Source organism: Trachurus japonicus, chromosome 1 (assembly GCF_045865225.1).
Source record: "Trachurus japonicus isolate A0001 chromosome 1, Traja_1.0".
Classification (NCBI taxonomy): domain Eukaryota; kingdom Metazoa; phylum Chordata; class Actinopteri; order Carangiformes; family Carangidae; genus Trachurus; species Trachurus japonicus.
The window spans coordinates 32,265,914-32,287,965 of NC_140907.1; the positions used below are offsets into that span (position 1 = coordinate 32,265,914).

Below are 22,052 nucleotides of genomic sequence, written 5' to 3' on the forward strand. Positions count from 1 at the left end.
CAGAGTCTACTTAAAGGGATAGTTCACCCAAAATTAAAATTTCACTCATTCACTCACTTTTCTTCGTCCAAAAAGACACTAGATACTGTTCGTCTGTAATGTCCCTCTTGTATTGAAGCCCCGACATGAGAAATTGTTCCGTGATTTGGGGTTCAATACAAGAGGGACATTACAGACGAGCAGTATGGAGGTATTTGGATGTTTTTTGGTGTGTCTTTTTGGACGAAGAAAAGTGAGCAGAATTCACAACCATTAAATGGACAAATACTGCTGCGCGGACCCCCTCGCGTAACTCAGAGAAGGCACAGAGGACTCTGAAAATTCTCCCAGCCCTTAGTCGACATCAGGGTGAGTAGATAATGAGTGAAATTTGAATTATGGGTGAACTATCCCTTTAAAGAATCAGCAGAATGAGTGAAGTGGACTTGAGCTCTCGGTCGCTTTTTATCCAGAATCGTGTTTTTTTTTTTCTTTTCTTTTTTTCCCGCTCCCTCATTGGAAATCTATGTGCAGTTGCCACTCAGTCATATCAGCACTGCTGCTCCTTCTATTCTCTCTCCAGCTCCACAGTATTGATTCCTCTCAACGCTAAGCCTCTGACTAAACCACTGAACTCTCCCTCCTCGCTCACTCACTCACTCACTCTCTTTCTCCGTACTCCTTTATTTCTCTGGCCAGCCTTTCAGCGCTCTGCCACCGCCCGCCTCTCTCCTTTTTTTACAACCGCTCTCGATTTTTCGACAAATAGTTTGTCATATTGGGATATTTCGCTCATCATTTGCTCTCCGGCAGTGTTGGATGAGAAGACCGAAAGAGGAAAAACTGTCTGTTAAATATAAAGCCAGCGTCGTCCTGTGAACTTAGTTTGGCATAAAGATTGAAGGAAACGGCAACAGCTTGCCGGCCTCCATACCCAAACAAAAGAGAGAAAACTAAAAGCTCCTTTAAAGCTGAATCTAACGCTCAGCAAGAGCAAAAATAAGCAGACTTTATTTTTTAACCAAGTAACAATTTAAACCCAAAACCTCTTAACTCATTGAGTGCCAACCACGTAATTTCTCGTTTTTCGTTCCCATGCGTTGAGTGCCAAAAACGAAATTTTTCGTTTTTTGCTTTTTTTTTAAATTATGAAAATAGACACTTTAATACACATTATATGTAAATTTGGGGACTCTACGACGAGGAGAACTGAAATAGATGACGATCAAAGTCACATGACAGCTCATGATCTGGAAGTTTTTATCATAACTCAGCTTCTGCAAACGGAGTTCTGCATGTGGATGCAGCAGCTGCTCCGCTGCTGCTCCGCAGCTGCTCCGCTCTCACCCGCGAGGCTGCAGCAGCTGGGAGCTGAACCAGGAAGCTCTCAGCCCACTGTCCCGCCCGGTCTTCATCTGGAGCAACACCGTGTCCTCCCCAAAGTCCTCCCGCGGTAAAATCTGATGGTCTCTGGACCAAAGCAGACCGGCACCACCGACCCGTACCACAGACGGACCGCGACCACCGGCGGGACCGGTGTTCGCGAGCCGCTGTGGCCGGCAGAGCCTCACGTTCCGCGGCGAGAGGCTGTGACACGGCACGGTGCGTCTGTGTTATTGTTGTTTAGTGGCGCCCCCCCCGCCCCCGATGGTGGTTTTGTGAATAGAACAACAATTGTTGTGTATATTTATCTTATACGAGCCCTTTGATCCAGAAATGCGAGTGTGAGAAGAGCGACAGACACAAACAGCGCACCTTTCATAAAAGACGCTCTATCTCCTTTTCTAGAAAAAAAGGAGGGATTTTGGTGAAACCCAGCCATGTTTAGCTTGACTTTTCTCAGGAACGGAGGCACGTAGAAACAAACGGTTTGTGGCCATTTGAAGGATAAAGTTAAACCTTTCAAATGAGCCACAGTATGTGTTGGTGGCAATAATATAGAATACACTATGGCTCTAAAATAAAAAGTCAAATATGGTCTAATTTGCCGGTACACTTGACTAAAACTTTGGAAAGGAGCGCGGCACTCAATGAGTTAAGAGGAAAGCAGCGATTCTCAGATGTCTTACCTGGAGATCTGGGTGTCAGGTCAAAGAACATCTGTGAAATCACTTCTGCAGAGACAGAATGAATTATGCATTGTGTTGTTTATTCCCAAGGACTTGTTGGCTTTTATGTTCTTTTTTCTGACAAGCAGCTTCTAGTGACCATGAATGTGAATGTGGCTGCTCTCTATCAGTAATAAAGTGCAGCATTGTTACAAGTACAACTAAAGGAAGCCTTAGTCTGTGGCTTTTAGCCAAATTACTTCCTACTTGCTTTTGAGTCAGTTCAAGAGTTTTCTAAGGACCACTTTTCTTTGCCACCAGCCGTCATAGAGATCCATCACTATGTCACAGTGTTTATGTCTCCACTTTCCCATCAGTGGTGGTACCAAGCACGACATCATCAATGATAACACAGATTATATCATCACGTTACAAGGTTGACCTCTGGGTTTGTGAATCTACATTGGAGCCCAGTCGTTTTGATACTGGTTTTGAAGACTTTCAGACCTTTACAAATGGTGGTTACACAAGTTTAGTTGGTCCCTGACCTAAGCAGGTCTTGGTTGGTACCACTACAGCAGGGTCTCATGCTGTCCAGTAGGGGTGTGCATTGGCACTGCCCTCACAATTCGATTCGATTACGATTCAGCAGGTAACGATTCGATTCGATTCTCCGATGCATTGCGATGCATTGCAATGCATCAAAATTCTACTGCACACAACACGGCACATTTTTCATCAGACATGAAATATTGAACAACAGATTTTATCGGCTGCTATGTATTATCACTCTCCTGTATCTTTGACATAAATGTCATAAAATAAAATAAAATTGAATGGTACAGGTATTGGATATGGGATTTTAAAACCTGAAAAAGAAAACATAAATCACTTCTAGGGCTGCCCCCAAAAAATTAGCCGACCAAAATTTCATTGGTCGATTGGTCGCAGGAAAAAACAAACAAACCTTTGGAGCCGTGTCTTGTCAATATTAACTCAATATGACTTAACTATATGAAAGACTACGGGGCTTTTATTTTGAAGGGCCCGATACAGGAAGTCGTGACACTTTCTGTTGTGGTTGTTTTTACACGGCACGGCAGGTCTCTCTCTCTCTCTCTGCATCAGAGACCCCCAGCCTGAGCTCAGTCACTCCCCCTCCTCTACTGTGTTTATTGGTGATAAACGGGCATACTGCCTGTAGTAACGTTAAAACTACTACCTGTAGTAACGGTAAAACTACTGCCTGTAGTAACGGTAAAACTACTGCCTGTAGTAACGGTAAAACCCGACCGGCTTGTTGAGTCTCGGACCCGACACGGCCGGACTAACGAGCGTTAATTAATTAATTCTCAACCGGACCGCGGGTGAAAAAAAAAAAAGGAAAAAGAAAGCCAGCGGCAACACTGCTACTGCTGGTGCTGCCGCCTGCCGCTTAGCATGTAGCTACAGGCTGCGCATGTCGTTGCTACGGAAATGCCCCCGGAGGTAATTGAAACTTCACAACTTTATTTGAGGCCAGAAAATAAACAGTGACATAATCGATTATGGCACGTTGCCGCATCGATGCTGAATCGTGCATGTCCCGCATTGCAATGCATCGCCGAATCGATTATTGTTGACACCCCTACTGTCCAGCTTGATCTTAGCAGGGGATTTTAAACTCATCTTAAAGGGATATTTCAACATTTTGCCAAATTCACCGATTGCCATAATCCCTATAACATGCTTTTGTTTTTATTTATTGTATTTTGTACCAGGGAACATCTGTGTATGGGACAGCGGATGGAAATTAGCCTGTGGCTACAATCCGGCTTGTTTACGATTTTATGTTTCGTTCATGAACTTGCACTGTCCCACTTCAAATAAATTGAATTGAATTGAATTGAATTGAGTCATAGGAGCAGTATCAATACCTTTAATTATTAGTGCATGTTGTTTTGAGATCAGCGGGGCAGAGACGTGAGCTGCTCAGCAAACACAATGGAGGTGAATGGTACAGCGTGGTGAATGTGCAGGACACAACCTGTCCACCAGAGCGTTTTGGAGTTGTTGGATTGTGTATTTGATGAGTTTGATGAGGGACAGGGGACCTGTACCGTTCACCTCCATTGTGTTCGCTGAGCAGCTCACGTTTCTGCCATGCTGATCTCAAAATAACATGCACCGATAATTAAAGGTAATGAACCTGCTGCTATGACTATAGGGATTATGGTGAATTTGCCAAAATGTTGAACTGTCCCTTTAAGGTCACTGAAAAAAGCATCGCTGGAAACTTTTTTAGTAACTTTTAAATCAGCTTCCACTTGGCATTTTTATGGTTTTTATATATGTTTTTTTTTGGTTTCCTTCCCATGGTGCCAGCAGATCAGAAGTGTTCATAACAGTCTGCTCTGGGCCTTTGTCAACTCTGGCTCGGTGTTTTCTCTCCACAGCGTGTGCTCGGTGTTGTGTCTTCACCCCGTTGATGAACTGAGAGTTTATTTTAAATTCCTCCTTCTGTCTTTTCTGCTCTCTCTCTCTCTCTCTCTCTCTCTCTCTCTCTCTCTCATCACAGACCGTTGGGTTGCCATGACGAGCGAGGAGGAGGAGGGCCCCAGCGTCGCAACAACAACAACATCAGCAGCGGCGACACCGTCAGCGGCGGCGATCTCCAGGGTAACGACAGCCATAGCCAGGGGCGACAGCGATGGCGCCGTCACTTCCTCCTCCCCCCGCGCACCCTCCTCCCCGTACCAGCTCGCACCTCCCACGGAAAAGGAGGAGGAAGAGGAGGAAATAGAAGAGGAAGGGGTTATTCCAGAGGAGGACAGGATACAGAAGGAGGAGGAGGAGGAGGAGGAGGAGGAGGAAGAGGTGGTGGAGTGTGAGGGAGACGATGAAGACGACGATGATGAGGATGATGATGGCAGCAGCGATGCCAGTGTGTTGGTAGTGCCCTACCCGGAGCTGGTACCTGTGGTCTTCTTCTGCCTCAAGCAGACCACCTGCCCCCGCAGCTTGTGCATCCGCATGGTCTGCAGCCCATATCCTTTACTCACGTGACCCAGCTCCACTTTTAATGTGTTAAAGGGATAGTTCAACATTTTGGCAAATTGGCCCATTGCCATAATCGCTATAGTCTTAGGAGTAGGTTCGTTACCTTTATTTGTCGGTGCAAGCTATTTTTAGAACAGCGGAGCAGAGCCGCGAGCTGCTCGGAGCTACCCTACGGAGGCTCATGGGATTTCTTGGTTTCCCTCATCAAACTCATCAAATACACAATCCAACAACTCCAAAACACTCTGGTGGACAAGTTTTGACCTGCACATTTACCACACTATGAGATAATAACAGAATGTTACAAGCTGAAAAACTGCCCCCGACAGGAACACGCATCAGCGATTTTGCTTGAATTTCCCTCTAAAACAACTCTGTCTCGTAACGTTCTGTTATTATCTCATAGCGTGGTGAATGCGCAGGTCACAACTTGTCCACCAGAGCGTTTTGGAGTTGTTGGATTGTGTATTTGATGAGTTTGATGAGGGAAACCAAGAAATCCCATTAGCCTCCGTAGTGTAGCTCTGAGCAGCTCACGGCTCTGCTACACCATTCTAAAAATAGCTTGCACAGACAATTAAAGGTAATGAACATACTGCTATGACTATAGGGATCATGGCAATGGGCCAATTTGCCAAAATGTTGAACTATCCCTTTAATCCATCATCATTTAATCATTCTACCCCCCTCCGTTTCCAGGCTGTGGAGAAAATATATTAAGAAAATCTCTGTTTCACTCTGAAGTTTTTAATTCTCCATCAGTAGACCCCTGGGGTTCGTATGTTTCACCTCAGATAACAAGTTCACAGCAGCCGTGCCTCCATCCTGAGCTACAGTACAACACAGCAATATGACTGTTTGTAAGATCAGAGCACTGCTTTAAATATTCAGACATTCCTCCCGTGGTGGCTCTACCCTGCTGTGTACATCTATGTGATCTAAGTCCAGGTGTTTACAGGATAAAGTTCCAGATGTGCAGGTACTTTTGTTCTTTTTCTGCCTCTGATCTGACACATTCGGTTTTAAAGGTATCAAACAGATGCAGCAGACTGAAGCAGGAGTGTTTTCAAGGTGCTTGTCTCTAGAGATAATTGGTGGACACATGTTAACAGAAGCTGGTTGTGTTTTCTAGTTGCTCTATTTGTGTTGGTTTAGAGTTGTATTCTACATAAATCTATGCAACATTAGATGTACATTTAACATGCGGTCAAAGTGAATATTGATATCATAGAAAATTCAATTATGAGCTTTTCTTCTCTTACAGAATATACACCAATCAGGTACAACACTGTGACCCCCTACCTAATATTGTGTTGTGTTGTAGTATACACTCTGTATTCTGACACCTTTCTATTAGAACCAGCATGAACTTCTCCTGCAGTTTTCCGAAAAACCATATAAACTTCACATGTTTTTGCACATGGGAATCATGTTATTTGCACATGGGAAAGATGTGGTTTTGGCCCAATTTTATGTCAATCACATGTGAATGTTTTACATACTCCATGGTAAGACGTGATCACATGTTACCACATGTGTTACCATGTAGAGAACAAGTGTAAAACATGTTACCACATGTGGAAAATTTTTCACATGTGCCAAATTTGGCACATGTGAAGTTCATGTGTTTTTTCTGTAAGGATGGTCTTTGATGAGAACCTGATTCTACAGTGAGGACCCAAAGCTGTGTTGCTTTATTATACAGTAGTTGTTGCAGGCCACTGTTTACAAGGTTTCCTATGATCCAGGCTGTGAAAGACTTGTCATCTTTAATCTGCAGGGCTTTGCATTTTTTATTTCTTTCTGCTAGTGTTTGTGCAGTTTGTCTCCAGTTGTAGCTGTGCCTGTATAAGAAATGACAGGGGCGCCAGATACAGGACAAGCGGTGCTCTGTTCGCTGCCCCCGGGTTCAGCACACACTGCTTATCGAGCCTCCGAAGAGCACAACACTTACAGTGAGGTGATGTGTGACTCACACAAACTCCCTAAACACAGAGTTGATCTATCTGTAAGTAGTAACGCCTCTGAGTGAGTGTAAAGAGTGAGAACGGGAGCGGAGATATGACTGACGTGCCGAAATTCATTGAGGTGGAGTTGAGGGGGGAAAAAAGGGAGATAAGGGAAACGAGAGAGAGGAGGAGACGGAGGATACGGAGAAAATAAAAGAGTTGAGAGAAACAAAGGGAAAGAACCTGAGACATCAGCTGATAATGTTACATGATATGATAAGTGGGAAGTGGAGGAAGGAGAAGGAACACAACAAATCTAGTACAGATGTGTGTTTATGTGTTTACAGCTCAGTTTATGTTTTATTCTGTGGCGTGAAGTCTGGATGAGGAGGAAAGGGACGCTGTGTTCTTGACATTTTACCTTCTTACTGTACCTTTCCATTAAGCAGCCAGCAGCCAGTCAGCTTCTTGCTTATAACCAACTGGAGATAGAGAGAGGCAGGGAAAATATAGAGGAAAGGCAGAAACAGACAAGCCGTCCATTCAGATCCAAATGTAATGTGCTCCTAAAGAAAATCTCTATAGACAGAGGAAAAAAAAAAATACTCGTCTTTGTCTCCGTCTTTAATTCTGTCTCTGTGTCAGTCTGCTTCCTCTTCTCTCCTGCTGTGTATTCTCTACGCCTCCTTTACAAGTGTCCCCGGCGCTGTCTTCTTCCCGTGTTACTTTAAAAAGCTCACGAGTGAATTAAGCATCGTTGTCTCCAGCAGCCTCTAAGCTCTGGTGTCAGGCACAAGACCGGCTGCCAAGGAACAAACAGGTTCTGTTACAGTCCCGTGGCACAGCTGTGGCACAGAGATTTAAGTCACGGTTCCTCCGCTTCTTCTTTTTTTTTTACGTTGCTATGAGCTACGTTAGCATCAGAATAAAAAAAGCCTGTGTGCCCTCTGGGTTATATGTAATGCTGAGTTTCCTTCCTGAATATTTCACAGCAGCACTTACTGTATCTCAGCTGCTGGAATGGTAAAAAGGCCCATGTAGCTGTCAGAGCTGAGACAGCACCTGCTGCACCAGGTCAAAATGTCTACTCTTTGTTTGATTGTTGTTGTTTTTTCTTATTTTCCTCTTGAGACACCACTTAAAGCTTTTGGTCATCTGACAAGTGGAGATCTCCTTTTGATCCTCATATCACACACACATCAAATAGTGTGTCCTCACAGACGAAAACCTGACAGTGTAAGATGCAGCTGCTGGTTTGGTTCAGTGTTCAGTCAAAGAGGCGTTACTGAATGAGAGGAAATATGAGTGAATATAGAAGTGTGTGAGTGTCTTTGGTGTGTGTACGTGTGTGTGTATATGTGTCCTTGTTATTTCCCTAAAATGAAAAGGCTGGTATTGACCAGGTCCACTTTCTAGCATTGTGAGTTCAGATTGAGTGGTGCAGCAGATTGATCCACAAGCAAAAATCTCCTTTGTGTGTGTATAAATACATTCAGTCCATGTGAGTGTGTGAGTGAATGCGCTTTATTTTATTTATTAAAAAAGGATATTTGTGGAATTTCAGAGGAAAGAGTAAAAGAAAAGAAATCCTCTAATCTACCTTTCCAGATTATGCAAAGAATGAGGAAATGAATAATGAATGAATGAAGTGATAACAGAAAACGGAGAAGGAAAGAATTAAGATTTATGTGACCGTCTAAAAATTCTACCAACACATTTCAGAAACGCGAGGCTTATAAAGAAAGTCTACCTACTCCCAGCGCTGGGAGTTCAGTCTGAGCCTTATTTCCATTATTAGTATTAGTTATCATAACATTTTCTCAAATCTAAGATCTACAGATGTAGTGAGTCAACTCCATTCATTAGTCACCACAATCAGCAGTGGATTAAACAGAGCAGTTTACAATATAATGGATCATTTAACACAGTTTTAGCGCATTTAATTGTGGTTCCACCTCTTGAAGATAATGTAGAAATATATTCTCAGCTTTGTTGGAAATGTTTATGGCTTACCTGCCGCCCTATTGAACTGTGGGAGATTGGTTTGTGGGCTAAGCAGAGACTGAATAGCGCAGCAGTGGGGGAAAAAACACCTTTTCTTTAATGTTTACCTCACTATTGTGCTGGATATGACACATTTTAACACATTTGTCTCCTCTGCAGTCTCTGACAGCACCAACATCCAGACAGGTGAGGGGGAGGTCGCTCATGTAGCTGCAGCGATTCAGGTGGGAAGTTCAGCTTTTATTCAGCAGCTGTGTGATCTGAAATGACCTGGGAGTTTCTCTACTAAACTCAAGCAGTGGGACTTGAAAGAACGACTTTTTTTTTTTTTTTTTACATAATAAGGTAAAACGGTGAAGATAGAGTTGAAGTTGAGGAGCTCATAGAAAGATGAATGACTGAGTGTGACTTGGAAAGAGGTCTCTGAAAGGAGATAACCAGGCTTAGAGCTTTAAGGCTTGCATATTTGCCAGTCTCTCTCCGTCTCTATCGCTCTTCTTCACCCCATCCCTCCTAGACTGTAAAATCAAGTGTAGTTTTCATGGCATTAAATCGTTTTGCAGATGTAGAGAGCAAGGGCGTCAGTGAGGGGAGGGAGGTAGGGAAGGATGGATGGCAGTCAACATTAGAGAAAAAAACAACACCTCAGGCAGTGTGCAGTAAAACACAGATCAAACTTTTGTCACTCCGCACTGAATCCAAAACGCTATCGGACATAATTTTATCCCGTTTTTACAGTGGCTTGTGTTTGCAACTGTAGCTCAAAGTATTTAGTCGGCTTCTGTGCTTCTTCTACTCAGCTGCTTGTTTTTTTACTGTGATTGCCAGGGTCCTTTTTGTCTCTGTCATCTATAATAAAGGGAAACTATGCAAATCGCTTTTCTGCTGTTTTGCTAACCCTCCTCCCAGCCATGTGCATTTGTTTTCAAGGAAGCCGGCTAGAAAGCAATCCATGAAGCGGTAGATAACGTTATTGATCATAATATACACGTTATGATGTGTATTTGTGTAGCTTAATGTGTCATAAACAAGAGATTACGGGTTACGGGGCGTGTTTGAGTTGCAGTGCCGCCGAGAATAGAGCTGGGACACCGGGTCGGAGGCTCTGATCTTACAGGGTTGGTTTTCAGCCAGTAGATGCTACGTTGAAGAAAGAGAGCCTCCGTTCTCACAAGTTACAAGTCATTTATTTAACAATCACAATTACTCCAAAGCTGTTTAATTAATGTAAAAATGTAGCATAGTTTAGGTAAAAATTCTGCATAGTTCCTTTTTAATCCACGTCCACATCCAAGCTGTAGCCTGGCTTCATATTTCTGCTCAACTTTTGCCTCGGATTGAAATGCTTTTGCAGATTTTCTCCTGCTTAGAATCTACCAGCCAATCAGTGAAGAGAACAGTGACGTTGAGGTTACACGCTAGGTTTGAATTTGTAGTTCAAACATGATGATGGCAGAGCGATGGACAGAAGCTATTTGTTCCATTGTGGCAAAGCTCGATGGTGGACACCATTGCGATGGGGGATGGTCGTTGCTTACAGAGCGCAGCAGCTGCATCACGTTCTGGCAGACTGGTGCACAACGTATGTCACGACCCAACGTTAGCGATTTGGTAAACGTTAGCCGTGTATCTACTTACCAGGAAGTAAATGTTTCTCTGTGGAGAGTGGCCCAGACCCTTTACACATATGAAATGAAGTCCAATAGACTGGTTAGGACCAGGCTAATTAAAGCTCACCTGAAATTTCAATCTCACATTTGCAAGAGAAGAAACACAAAAGCAAGAAATGGTTTTAAGACACAACATTGGGTAGATATCACTGATCCAAGGACCATTTACTGTATGAGGTAGGGTAGACTAAATATTAGAAACACCTTCCAATATGCTGAAATATAAGTCTTGGAAATGCCCATTAGATTCAATCAATATGTCTCTGGAACATAATTCAATAATATCATTTTCATTAAGTTCATTGCACGACTCAGATACCCAAAATGACTCAGCCTGTGCAGATCAAAACAAATGAAGCAAAACGTTGGATTTGCTGACTTTGGTGTTGACTCTCAGACCAACCACATCACTACCCACTAACTCGATTGATTCAGTATCCACATCAGCAGCCGCTGTGCTTCAGAGCTTTTTAAGGCTTTTTGTTTGATATGGAAAACCTGTTTGCTGCTGAGTACAAAGCGGTATTAATAGCAGAGGAAAGATGGCCAGATTGTTTCCTCCAGGCACAATTTAAAGCACTTGGCTTTTTGTATCCATCCACTTTGTTAAAAACCTAAAATGTTATCTTATTGAATATTACCCAAAGGCATTCGTTGCTGCTGTATTATTGGGGGAAAATGGCGTTTGGAGAGCACTTGGAAACAATAAATTCAGTTTACTGAATTAGGAGAAATGCATCAGGTGGAACTGAGTTTTCTTTCAAACACCGTGTTATACATTCATACTGAGGTGCTGCCAGTCGTCGTACCATTTCCTGTGAAATTGCTATTTGTATTTTGTTTTCTTTTTGCTAAATTGTTTTCCCATGCTTAAGAGGCTGCAAAGTTACATAAGAAGTAAAATATCAAGGCAAAAACACGCCATAGTCTGCGGTTTCTCTTCCCCTACTTTTGAACAATGGAGCTTTTTTTTTTTTTTTTTGCTCTGTCTTTCTATCCACATCCGTGTGATGCCACTGAAAGTGAGGAAAAGAGCTGTGAATATCACGTTATATGAGCAGCTCTGAGGCGGAGACACCAGCGAGCTCATTGGCATATAGAAGAGGATAATAAAAAACACAGCAGGAGGCGAAGGGATTAATGGAGATCATTTCAAAGCCCGAGAAGTAAAACGCTGCTCTCAAGACATCTAAACTTGTACCTGTGGATCGGAGGGGAGGAAGGACCGACGGAGGATGTGTGGTGTGATAGAGAGAGGAGAGTGTGTGTGGCGGTGCAAAGAGGAGCAGAGTGTGTGGAGTGAATATATATTTTGCTCCCAACCAAATCTGATGGCAGGGGAAGGTCAGATTAATAGCTTCCAATTCACTTTCAATCTCCCGTGGACCAACACATGTGGCCCTCTGTGCCACTGCTATTATTGCACAGACACACTCTCTCTCACACAAACTCACATCCACACACACAGAATCTTCTGATTTGTGCATTTTTGTATATGATGAGCAGTTCCTGAGTAAAAGCACAGGAGACCTCATATACTGAAATCAGTTTGCCCGGTCCATCCTATTTCCATCTGCTCATCCTGGAGTGATACCTCAGCTGAGCACCTGGTCGTTAAACTCCCTCCTGGTCATGTGATGCCATGTCCGGTTGCTGATTGGTTCGGTGGTTTGCAGCCGTTTAACGACCCCTGATGTGTGTAATGGGCTGTTAGGACAAGACTTAGCCACTAAAAATTAAACGTGGGTTCGAGTGCAGCGCGTGCATACATTACATCGAGATAACTACATTTTAATTAAAGGGGGGTGTCGAGTGGCGATCATATATCAGGTTGTGTAGCGGGCGTCGTAACATGTCGCCGCGCGTGAAGAAAATGACATTCAGCTACATTTCATGCAAATTGAACGTACGGGGGATAATCAGTGAACACAAGAGGACGGCTGTGTGACACTCTTTCGGGGGATGTGATTGGATGATGATTGGCTTGATGCAGCTCAAATGGAGATTTCTGCTCAACAAAATCAGTTTAATTACCAGATTAATTTCCTGTTCAACATTCCTTCAGTTGAATGGCTGCAACAATACACAACACTGGGGCTTCACAGAAGTGCACAACAGAGATAGAAGACAAAACACAAAGTCCACACCTCACACGTTGATGAATTCAGTATCTGTAGGGTTTCGCGTTAAGGTTTTCTGAACAGTGTGGTGGTGAGGATCATCCGTTATCTCCATCGCTCTGGAGATGATATATCTGGATTTCAGTGTCGGGGGTCGGCAGCCTGTGATCTTTGATGCTGTGGTGATCATTTTCTTTTTACACGCTTGGGTGTGTTTCTATACCTGATAGTGATCTGGACTGAAAGCTCTGGATTTTGTCTGTGTAACACTGAACCTATATGTTCTGCTCAGGTCTGTGTTTTTCGAACTGTCACAGTAGGATCATAAATGAAACATTGACTTGAGATGTGCTTCTGAACATGAAAGGGTTGGTTGTTGATGATCACTTCAGTAATCTCCAGGTGGTTTAGGACCAGGTTAGGTTCCAGCCTGTAGGAGCTTTCATTGTCTTAGGGTGTTATCACACCAGGAAAGTCTGTTAGTTAGGGTTAGGGTTAGTCTGTTAGTTCACTTTGCGTTGGTCCGGACCAAATGCAATGTTTTTTTTTTTGTTTGTTTGTTTGATTGTTTCGTTTTGTTTGCCGCCTTTCGCTTTCACATTGCACTTTTTACATGTGGACCAGAATTTGAAAACAAAGCCACATTGAATATAACGTCAATTTCTCACAACGATCTTACATCGAAGAAGACCTGCTGCAAGACAGCTGTGAAGAAGAGAGCGCATTCTCATGTGCACCGTATGCTTTTTGCAACTGGGACGGATCGAGGTCTGGCTGCTTTCAGGCCTCAAATTAACTGTACCAGGGTTCGTTTGGAACCACCTTTTGTTGTGCACGGGACACCACGACAACCCTCCTACTTGTTACAGCATAACACTGGAGGCTCCAGTTTTCAGTGACGACCGGGTATCAGTCCATGGCTCCAGGTTTCACTCGGACTGTATTTCCTTTTCTTTGTGGTCCTGACAACTGCTGCTCCTGAATCTGCTGTCGGGGGCAGGAGGCTGCACAGCTGAGCCCGAGAGGAGGGGCCCAGTTTGAATGTTTTGTTTACAAACTGCAACGATCAAACTTCCAGACTCTACCTTTAATGGAGTTCAGTGTGAATCTGGTGTCAACGTTCTTCATGTCGTATGATGAACGGAGGATCCAGAGGAACACCATGGTGCTAATGTTCACGTCCCGGAGCTTCCCGAACAGCTTGGAGTGCGCTGATGATGTCGAAAGCAGAAGTGACATCGATAAACAGAATTCCTGCACAGATATATTTGGACTCCAGATGTTGGAGGCTGCAGTGCGTTGCCAGGTCGACTGCATCATCTGTGTATGACATGCAAATCGTTGTGGCTCCACCAGGGAGAGACGTGACTAATTTAATGTCAGGACTGTGCGCTCGGATGCCTTCACAGCGTAATCTGACACAGCAGCAGCCTGACTGTTCACGCTGGTGTTTCTGTCATTTGCCTACATCACATCTCTTCTTTTTTTCCCTGCCTTCTTCCATCTTCGTTTTGAAGAGTTGGCATTTTGTTTTCTTGTTTTACACAGATCTGCAAAAGCCCTCTGTGACTGTAATTGCTGCCTGTATGATGAATAGACTTGACTTGACAAGACCCGTCTAGTCCTGGCAGATCACCATAACATGACATGTGCTTCGCTGCAGCTCCATGCTGCCTCCATCTGTTCTACTTTACTTTGTTAGTTTTGTTGAATCCTTGAGGATCTGATTGTGTTTTTCTTCACAAGTGAATGTTCCAGGTGGCAGGTTTGTTTTAACGTGACCCTTCTTTGTATGGACCCATGGGAGATGTTCATGTTTACCAAATGGGAAAACCATAATGCCAACCTTACATGTGATGCCTTCTGTCACAGTGTGACATAAACACAGTTGCCTTTATAATCTCAGGCCCGACAATGGACGACTGATCAGACTGTGATCTATGTAGTAAAGTGTTAGATGTGTTCTCATTGCTTTTCTCTGGCATTTTCAATTTCACCTAACCTCAAGATGGGGACATTCACTGGCAACATGAGGTTGACATGAACTTTGAGGAATGATGCATGTCATTGCTGGATTTGGATTTCCAAGAGGGGGAGGCACAATAGTTGACAGAAGCTAGGTGGCACATTTGCTTTTGTTTAACCTAAGCAAAGACGTTGTTGGTTTACTCGTATGCTCTGTTTTGTCAGATTCATATTTATTTATTTATTGGTTTATTTAAGGTCAAGGTTTCATTTATTGTCATTCCACTTCATGTTGCACATGACAGAACTAAATTTGTACTCCTAGCACAAAAGTACAACAGTAAAGATAAAAGGTAGACAAATCTAAAAACTAAAAACAGGCACAAGCTAAAAAAACAGACAAGCTATGGACAGACACATACAAAATACACTGCCCGTCCAAAAAAAAAAGTCACACACTCTAATATTTGTTGGACTGGACTGGACTGGAATGGCATGCATTCACTGTGGCATCATTTTGATAAGCTTCTGCAATGTCACAACATTCATTTCCACCCAGACTTGCATTGAATTTTCAAAGATTGTCAATGGGGTTAAGGTCTGGACTCTGTGGTTATATTATATATTATATGTTTCTTCCTTGAAGATGATGGTTCCCCACTATCCTTTCAGTTTTTGATAATGCGTTGCCAATTATATTAGTCTCAGTAATCTCCTTAGATGTTTTATTTGCTTGATGCCAATAATGTGAGTGACCCTTCTGAAACAGATTAACATCTTTTCCACAACCACATGTGTCTTCCAGCATGGTTGTTGAGACTGCATCAGCTAGGGTTAAATAAGTTTTTGCCAGCTGAAACATAATTATCCATGCAGTAATTATCCAATGGGAGGCTCTTACCTATTAGCTTAGTTAAATCCAAGTGGTTCCCTTCCTGATCTAGAGCTCCTCCATCTTTCACAGTTAAAATAGGCTTTCCTCTGTGTACAGGTCTAGACTGACAGTCTTGGTTTCCAGCTGTACATTAACCCTCCATGTGTGTGTGCATGCATGTGTGTGTGGTCAGTGTTTCCACCTATAGAAAAAGATCCGGGTTGTGGTTTTATCAGCAGAGGGAATCGAGCTGACAGCTGGTCTCCCTCTGTGGGACACCCCTGTCTCATCACTGGACATGCAGCACAGGCGAGTGGTAAACTTATTTATGAAGACGTGTTGGAGTGGATGGTGCTGTAGCTGCCAACAGCCATGATGGAAAAAAAAAAAGAAAAAAGACATTTTCTGTCTTCATCCCTTTTGTTTCCTCTCCATAATTACTGTTTCCATCCTCTCTGGTTCCTTCTGCCGCTCCACATCATTTCTTTTTATACTCTCTCCTGTCTTGACGTGTGCAAACGTTTCTCTGGCTCTCTCCCAGTCACAGTGCTTATGCTAATGCCGGTATTAATCATCATGGTAATGTGACTGTTAATCACTATGCTAATGTCACCGTACCTACCTGTCAAAGTGGTGGAGAGGCTGCACACAAGGAGCTGTCATCTCCTCTTATCCTCTTTAAATCTTCCTCCTTTCTTCTATATTAATATCAGCCATTCTTTTCATTTCGTATCCACGTCAAGTCAAGTTTTATTCTCTCTTATTTTTAAATATTTTTTTGTACTTTTTTTTTTTTTTTTACTCCTACATTTCTCATTCATCTTTCCCCCACTGGACGGTTAAATGCCACCAGTCTCCATGTTTATCTTCTGCTTCTTTTATCACTCTTGTTTTCAATTTCTCTCAGATTAAACTGAAACACAATCACACATTTACCTGTTGACCCTCATCCTCCTCGTCTGCATCTCCTCCCTTTGAAATGTTTGCTGCCAGATGTTGACAGAGCGGTGTGACACACACACACACACACACACACACACACACACACACACACACACAGAAGGATTAGTCGCCCACAAGGAAATCCCACTGATGGTGTGTGTGTGTCGGGGAGTGTGTGTTCCCTCTCACTTCCATGTGTGATGGACAGAGAGAATAGGAGCATTCATGTTTGTCAGTGTGTGTGCACTCATGCATTGTTATGTGTGTTTTGGTCTGTATTGACTGACTGTATATAGTTTGGAGGGAGAGAGAAACTGTGCATTTGATTTCTGAGCTTGTGTGTGAGAGAGTGTGCACTGTTCATTCATACTAAGCTGAGTGAGAACAGAGGAGCAACAATGTGTGTGTACGTACTTATAGCCTATACAACAATATGCATCCTCTTTCAAAGGAATACTCAGCTACACTATTTTTTCCTTTTTTTACCTCAGTGTCATTAAAAGGATAGTTCAGCATTTTGGAAAATTGGCCCATTGCCATAATCCCCATAGTCATAGCAGTAGGTTCGTTACCTTTAATTGTCGGTGCAAGCTATTTTTAGAATGGCGGAGCAGAGCCGTGAGGCAGATAATAATGCGCGTTCCTGTTGAGGGCAGTTTTCCGGCAAGCAGTCTCTGCATTTACCTCTAAAACAACTCTGTCTGGTAACGTTCTGTTATTATCTCATAGCGTGGTGAATGTGCAGGTCACAACTTGTCCACCAGAGCGTTTTGGAGTTGTTGGATTGTGTATTTGATGAGTTTGATGAGGGAAACCAAGAAATCCCATTAGCCTCTGTAACGTAGCTCTGAGCAGCTCACGGCTCCACCGTTCTAAAAATAGCTTGCACCGACAATTAAAGGTAAAGAACCTACTCATCTGCTCAGCGGTCAGTGGTGGTCAGTGGTGTATTTCAGAGATCATTCACCTATCAGTCCAGTTGTTTCATGTCTTTTCTCCCCAGTTATATTCTGTTCTGTTGATGAGATTCACTTCCTCTACATGTCACTCTCTTGTTTGTCTCCTCTGCATCCACGGCCATTGGATCTTGCCTCGTTCTCCTCGTATCTATTTATCTCTTGCACGGTTGCTCCCTGGTGTGTTGTATGTTTGTTGGCAGCAGAGAAACGAAACTGATGAAACACTCATGCTTCCTGATTTTAACTCACCCGTGATTAATGGTCTCTCTGCCTTCAGCCAAACTGGGTGGAATACCCGTTTTTGCTTGTGTATTCGTGTCACTCCTTGAATATTGCTCAGCCACAAACTGGAATTATATTACATTTACCATAATCATTTATAGAATATACTGTAACCAATGAAGTGATTTGTGAGAGACCTACTATAGGTGCAATGAAATCTAACTCATATAACTCAATAACTCATTTAGTCATCCAGGACATGCATGCATGCACAGGCCCGCTGAAGTATTATTATATTAACCTTAAACAGGGAAACTTCACCTTTCATCCCCATCAGTGCATGACCCTGTACTTTAGCCTTGAGCTGTGAATTTAAACTGTAATTACCTATGAGAAATAGCTGTGAGAATATCTAAAAAAAAATAATAGTAAGAGCAGAAACAATGGAGCTCCCAAAACAGCAAAGATATAGTGAAGAAAATATTATGTGCGTCACAATACCCTTTGTTTACCCTCACAAATGCGTTAATATGTGTCTCAGCAAAAGCTATGAACAGTATATTTGAAGCTAAGGTAATCTGCTTCTGAAATACAACTTGCTGAATTACAATCAGCAGTTTCTTTCCCAAACGGAGATGAGTTGTTTTGGAGTGAACACCTTCTTCGCACAATATATTCCGCAGGCGCTCGCAGCGCTGGCACATCCTATTTCACTGAATAGACAATTTGTTCCTTGGCGGAAGCTGCAATTCATTTTAATAGTCAACCTTTCCCCAGTTAGCCGTCGTGTTACATCCATAAGTTTCGCCTCTTCCAGCAGTTACGGAGCCAGCGCTGGCGATGTCACAGACAAATGAGATGGCTTAATAAAATGTCTGAGGGCAGCAGAACAGAGCACAGGTACTTTTTGGTTTAATTTGAGGTTTAATTTGATGACTCAAATCGGTTTGAGCGGTGGTAGCAGTGGTGGTAGTGGTGGTGGGGGTGACATCTGCAGGACTGAGCCACAGAGAGGTAGAAATGTAAAATCTATTTGAAATCTGTAACCTTGATCTTATTCCTGCTAATTGGCTAATTTATCTGGAAGAAATGGTTCTACCTTTAGTCTTTCAATTATTATGTTCATTTTGACTGCAGCCTTCCTGGCCTTTACACGGATTTGTTGGGAAATCTGTTTGATTTCTTCATGGCGCCCGATACAAAGTGGATCGTTGTTCTTGAACTGTTAATGAAGATAAAGCCTAAGTCAGAAAAAAAGCCGCCAGTAAGGTTGAATACTTTAAAGGGATAGTTCAAGATTTTTGCATATTCGCCTATGGCCATAATCCCTGTAGTCATACATAGCGGTAGATTCATTACCTTTAATTATCAGTGCATGTTGTTTTGAAATCCGCGGGGCAAAGACGCAAGCTGCTCAGTGTGGTGAATGTGCAGGTCACAACTTCTCCACGAGAGTGTTTTGGAGTTGTTGGATTGTGTATTTGATGAGTTTAATGTGTTCACTGAGCAGCTTGTGTATCTGCCCCACAGATCTCAAAACACCATGCACCGATAATTAAATGTAATGAATCTACTGCTGCTATGACTATAGGGATTGTGACGTTTTGACTAAAATGTTGAACTATCCCTTTAAAAAACTTTAAAAATGTTTCATAATAAAGAATAAAAGGCAAAATAAGGTGAGTCATAGCAAGACACTTATTTGTTACATTAATCATTTTCCAAGTCTTTCCCATAGTAACATCTGTGTTTCCTGCAGGTCACATGGTGCATGTGACCTTTAACCCCTCAGTGCCTCAGGGTGGGATGCAACCTTTTTTTATGGCTAACATTTTCACCAACCTCATCACAATTCCTCAAATCAATTTTATCCTCTATTTTTTTTTTTATTTTGCCTTGGCCTCTCACAGCCTGGCAGACCTCTGCGGTGTAGCTCAGCCTATTGTGCTGAATGTCATCTATAATATTTAGGCCATTTGTTTTAGAGAAAGTGATCAATAATTCAATAGGGACATCAATAGGTCTCTAAGCCATCAGGTGGATGGTATTGATTGAGGATGGATAGATGTGGCTGGGCTGGCTTTTTTTTTTTTTTTTTTTTGGTGCTCCTTGTGATTTTCTCAGTGGATCATTGAGCTTTGTCTAGTATTACTGTGCTGTGGTGAATTCTTCAGGCTCCTTAATTGAATGTTTTCCTAAGCTGTGATTGATAATATTGGACACGTCTGTATGAACTTCTGTTGCATTGTAGGCATTAGTGGTTTGGTACATATTCATCATAACTGTCACTCCATAGGTAAACAGAAAAGAGCAAAATAGGAATACACTAATCAACATTTAGCCTGCACCGCGAATCCTACATAGTGTTATAATTGTCAGAACATGGAGAGTAACATGATTCTAGCTAACACTGTAAAATTAATCTTTACACATTTGGTGTATCTATGATTATTGATGTTTTGTATGTAATCAGTTAATTAGCTGCTACGCTAAACAACGACAAATTAGCACTCGGTAAAACTAAGTTAGCCTAGCATCTACTTAAATGAAAAAAAGGTAATTAACTAATGAGTAAGTTATTCTGTAACCTCACAGCATGTTTCTGTGTGAGTGTATGTATATAATTTACCAAATGAACATAATTGATAAAAAAAAATAACAAAATACGGTAGCTATCACAGCTAATTTAGCAATGCTACTTGCTTTAACTGACAGTGACTGACAAAATATAATTAGTGTGAGTAAGTATATTTTGTCAATACATGTATTTTTCCTCATTATTTGTTATTTTATGTGGCTTATATGACATTATACTGGTAATGATTTAACATTAGAGCACAACAATGTGTTGGCCATTTATCTTTTGTGTTATTCATAGTAGCCAATAGCAGACAGGCCCATCTGGCTGCTCTATTCATAAACATGTTGTTTTCCTTTCAGAAAATGCTTTGTGTGATCCTGTAACACAAAGGCAGTGTAAAAGTACATAAACCTTGATTGAAGATTTTACAAACACCCTCCCTCCTACTACTATTTCCCCTCTGGAAGCAGGAAACAGGAACAGCTCTGTTCTCTGATCACTTTCTGTGCCAGCAAAAAATAAATTGCACCACTCTCAAATGTCTCAGTGGTGCAGTTCAGGAAAACAATATCCTTCAGGTGGAATAAAAGTCTTCACAACTCTGTTTATGAGTGTTACGGCCATTCAAATTGTTATTTTTGTTATTTATTATTTTACTCCAGAATCCTCATTATACAAAAAAGGAAAAACTGCATGCTAAATATAGTGTTTACCTGTAGGAAACATTTACCTTCATCTAAGTACAAACTCATTCATACGTATCTGTGTCTCCAGGCAACCCCTCCGTCTTTTAGGTTTTATGATAGCACACTTTAAAATATGTAAATTAACCAATCTACAGCTGCTTTGCCCTGGACCTGATGTGGATACTGTAAATATAGTTCACAAATATTGTTTTTAATGTAGAGCCACATTCCACATTAGGCAGAGTTACGCAAATAAAAGGCATGCAGATGTACAGTACACTCTAAATACTCAGTATGGATAACATCACCCTGTACCACTATTCATATTCAAGGGGTTATAAAGGCCTCTAACATCCAGTTTAAGCCAAAAGTATACCTTTTTCAAAATCGGTACTTATAGAAACAGTAGATAAACATTGGTTTGGTTGTGAGACAGATTATTACCCAGGAGCATGTGGGCCAGGAAATTGAAAATGAAATCTCTGCAGCTGCTGTCACAACCTGACACCTGGGATATGGTATGAACAGTTTAAGAAAAGTAGTTTATTTAATATAAGCCAAAGTGAAGTGAGGAAATCAGTTGCAGCAGTGTAAGGTGAGCATGAGGGATGAAAGAGTGTAAGGTGTGTAAACATGTGGAGCTGCTTGTGCTGCACTTTTCACATGATTTATGCGTCGACTGAACTGTAGTTGGTTTTACATTAATTGTTACGGTTCTGCTGCCAGTTATTAATCCAGCATTTATTGATAATCAATGCCAAGGAATGAGATTCAAATGAGACTTTTCAATCACTGTACCAAGGTCATTTCACCACCACAAATCCACTTCTTTACTCACTCCCTGCTTCACTAACCCAGAACTGGAAACTGGAACAGGTCATGTGATGTCTTTGAATGGGGGGGGGGGCAGACTGGACGGTATACAACTCCTTCTGTCTCATGGCTGCAGTCCTGATCCCTGTGTGCCATATCACATCCATGGTGCGTTTACTTCCTCCCTGGTAAAAAAAAAAA

General features: G+C 42.2%; 1 protein-coding gene across 1 annotated transcript in view; it reads left to right on the plus strand.

Moving 5' to 3' along the window:
- The window catches only part of LOC146992329 (voltage-dependent T-type calcium channel subunit alpha-1I-like), a 292,588-nt gene that overhangs the window by 70,871 nt on the left and 199,665 nt on the right, over window positions 1-22,052 (plus strand). The window contains exon 2 of the mRNA XM_085785626.1: window positions 4,585-5,052. Within this exon, the coding sequence (XP_085641752.1) occupies window positions 4,599-5,052 (454 nt within the window). The 5' untranslated portion in view covers window positions 4,585-4,598. The remainder of the gene's footprint in view (window positions 1-4,584; window positions 5,053-22,052) is intronic.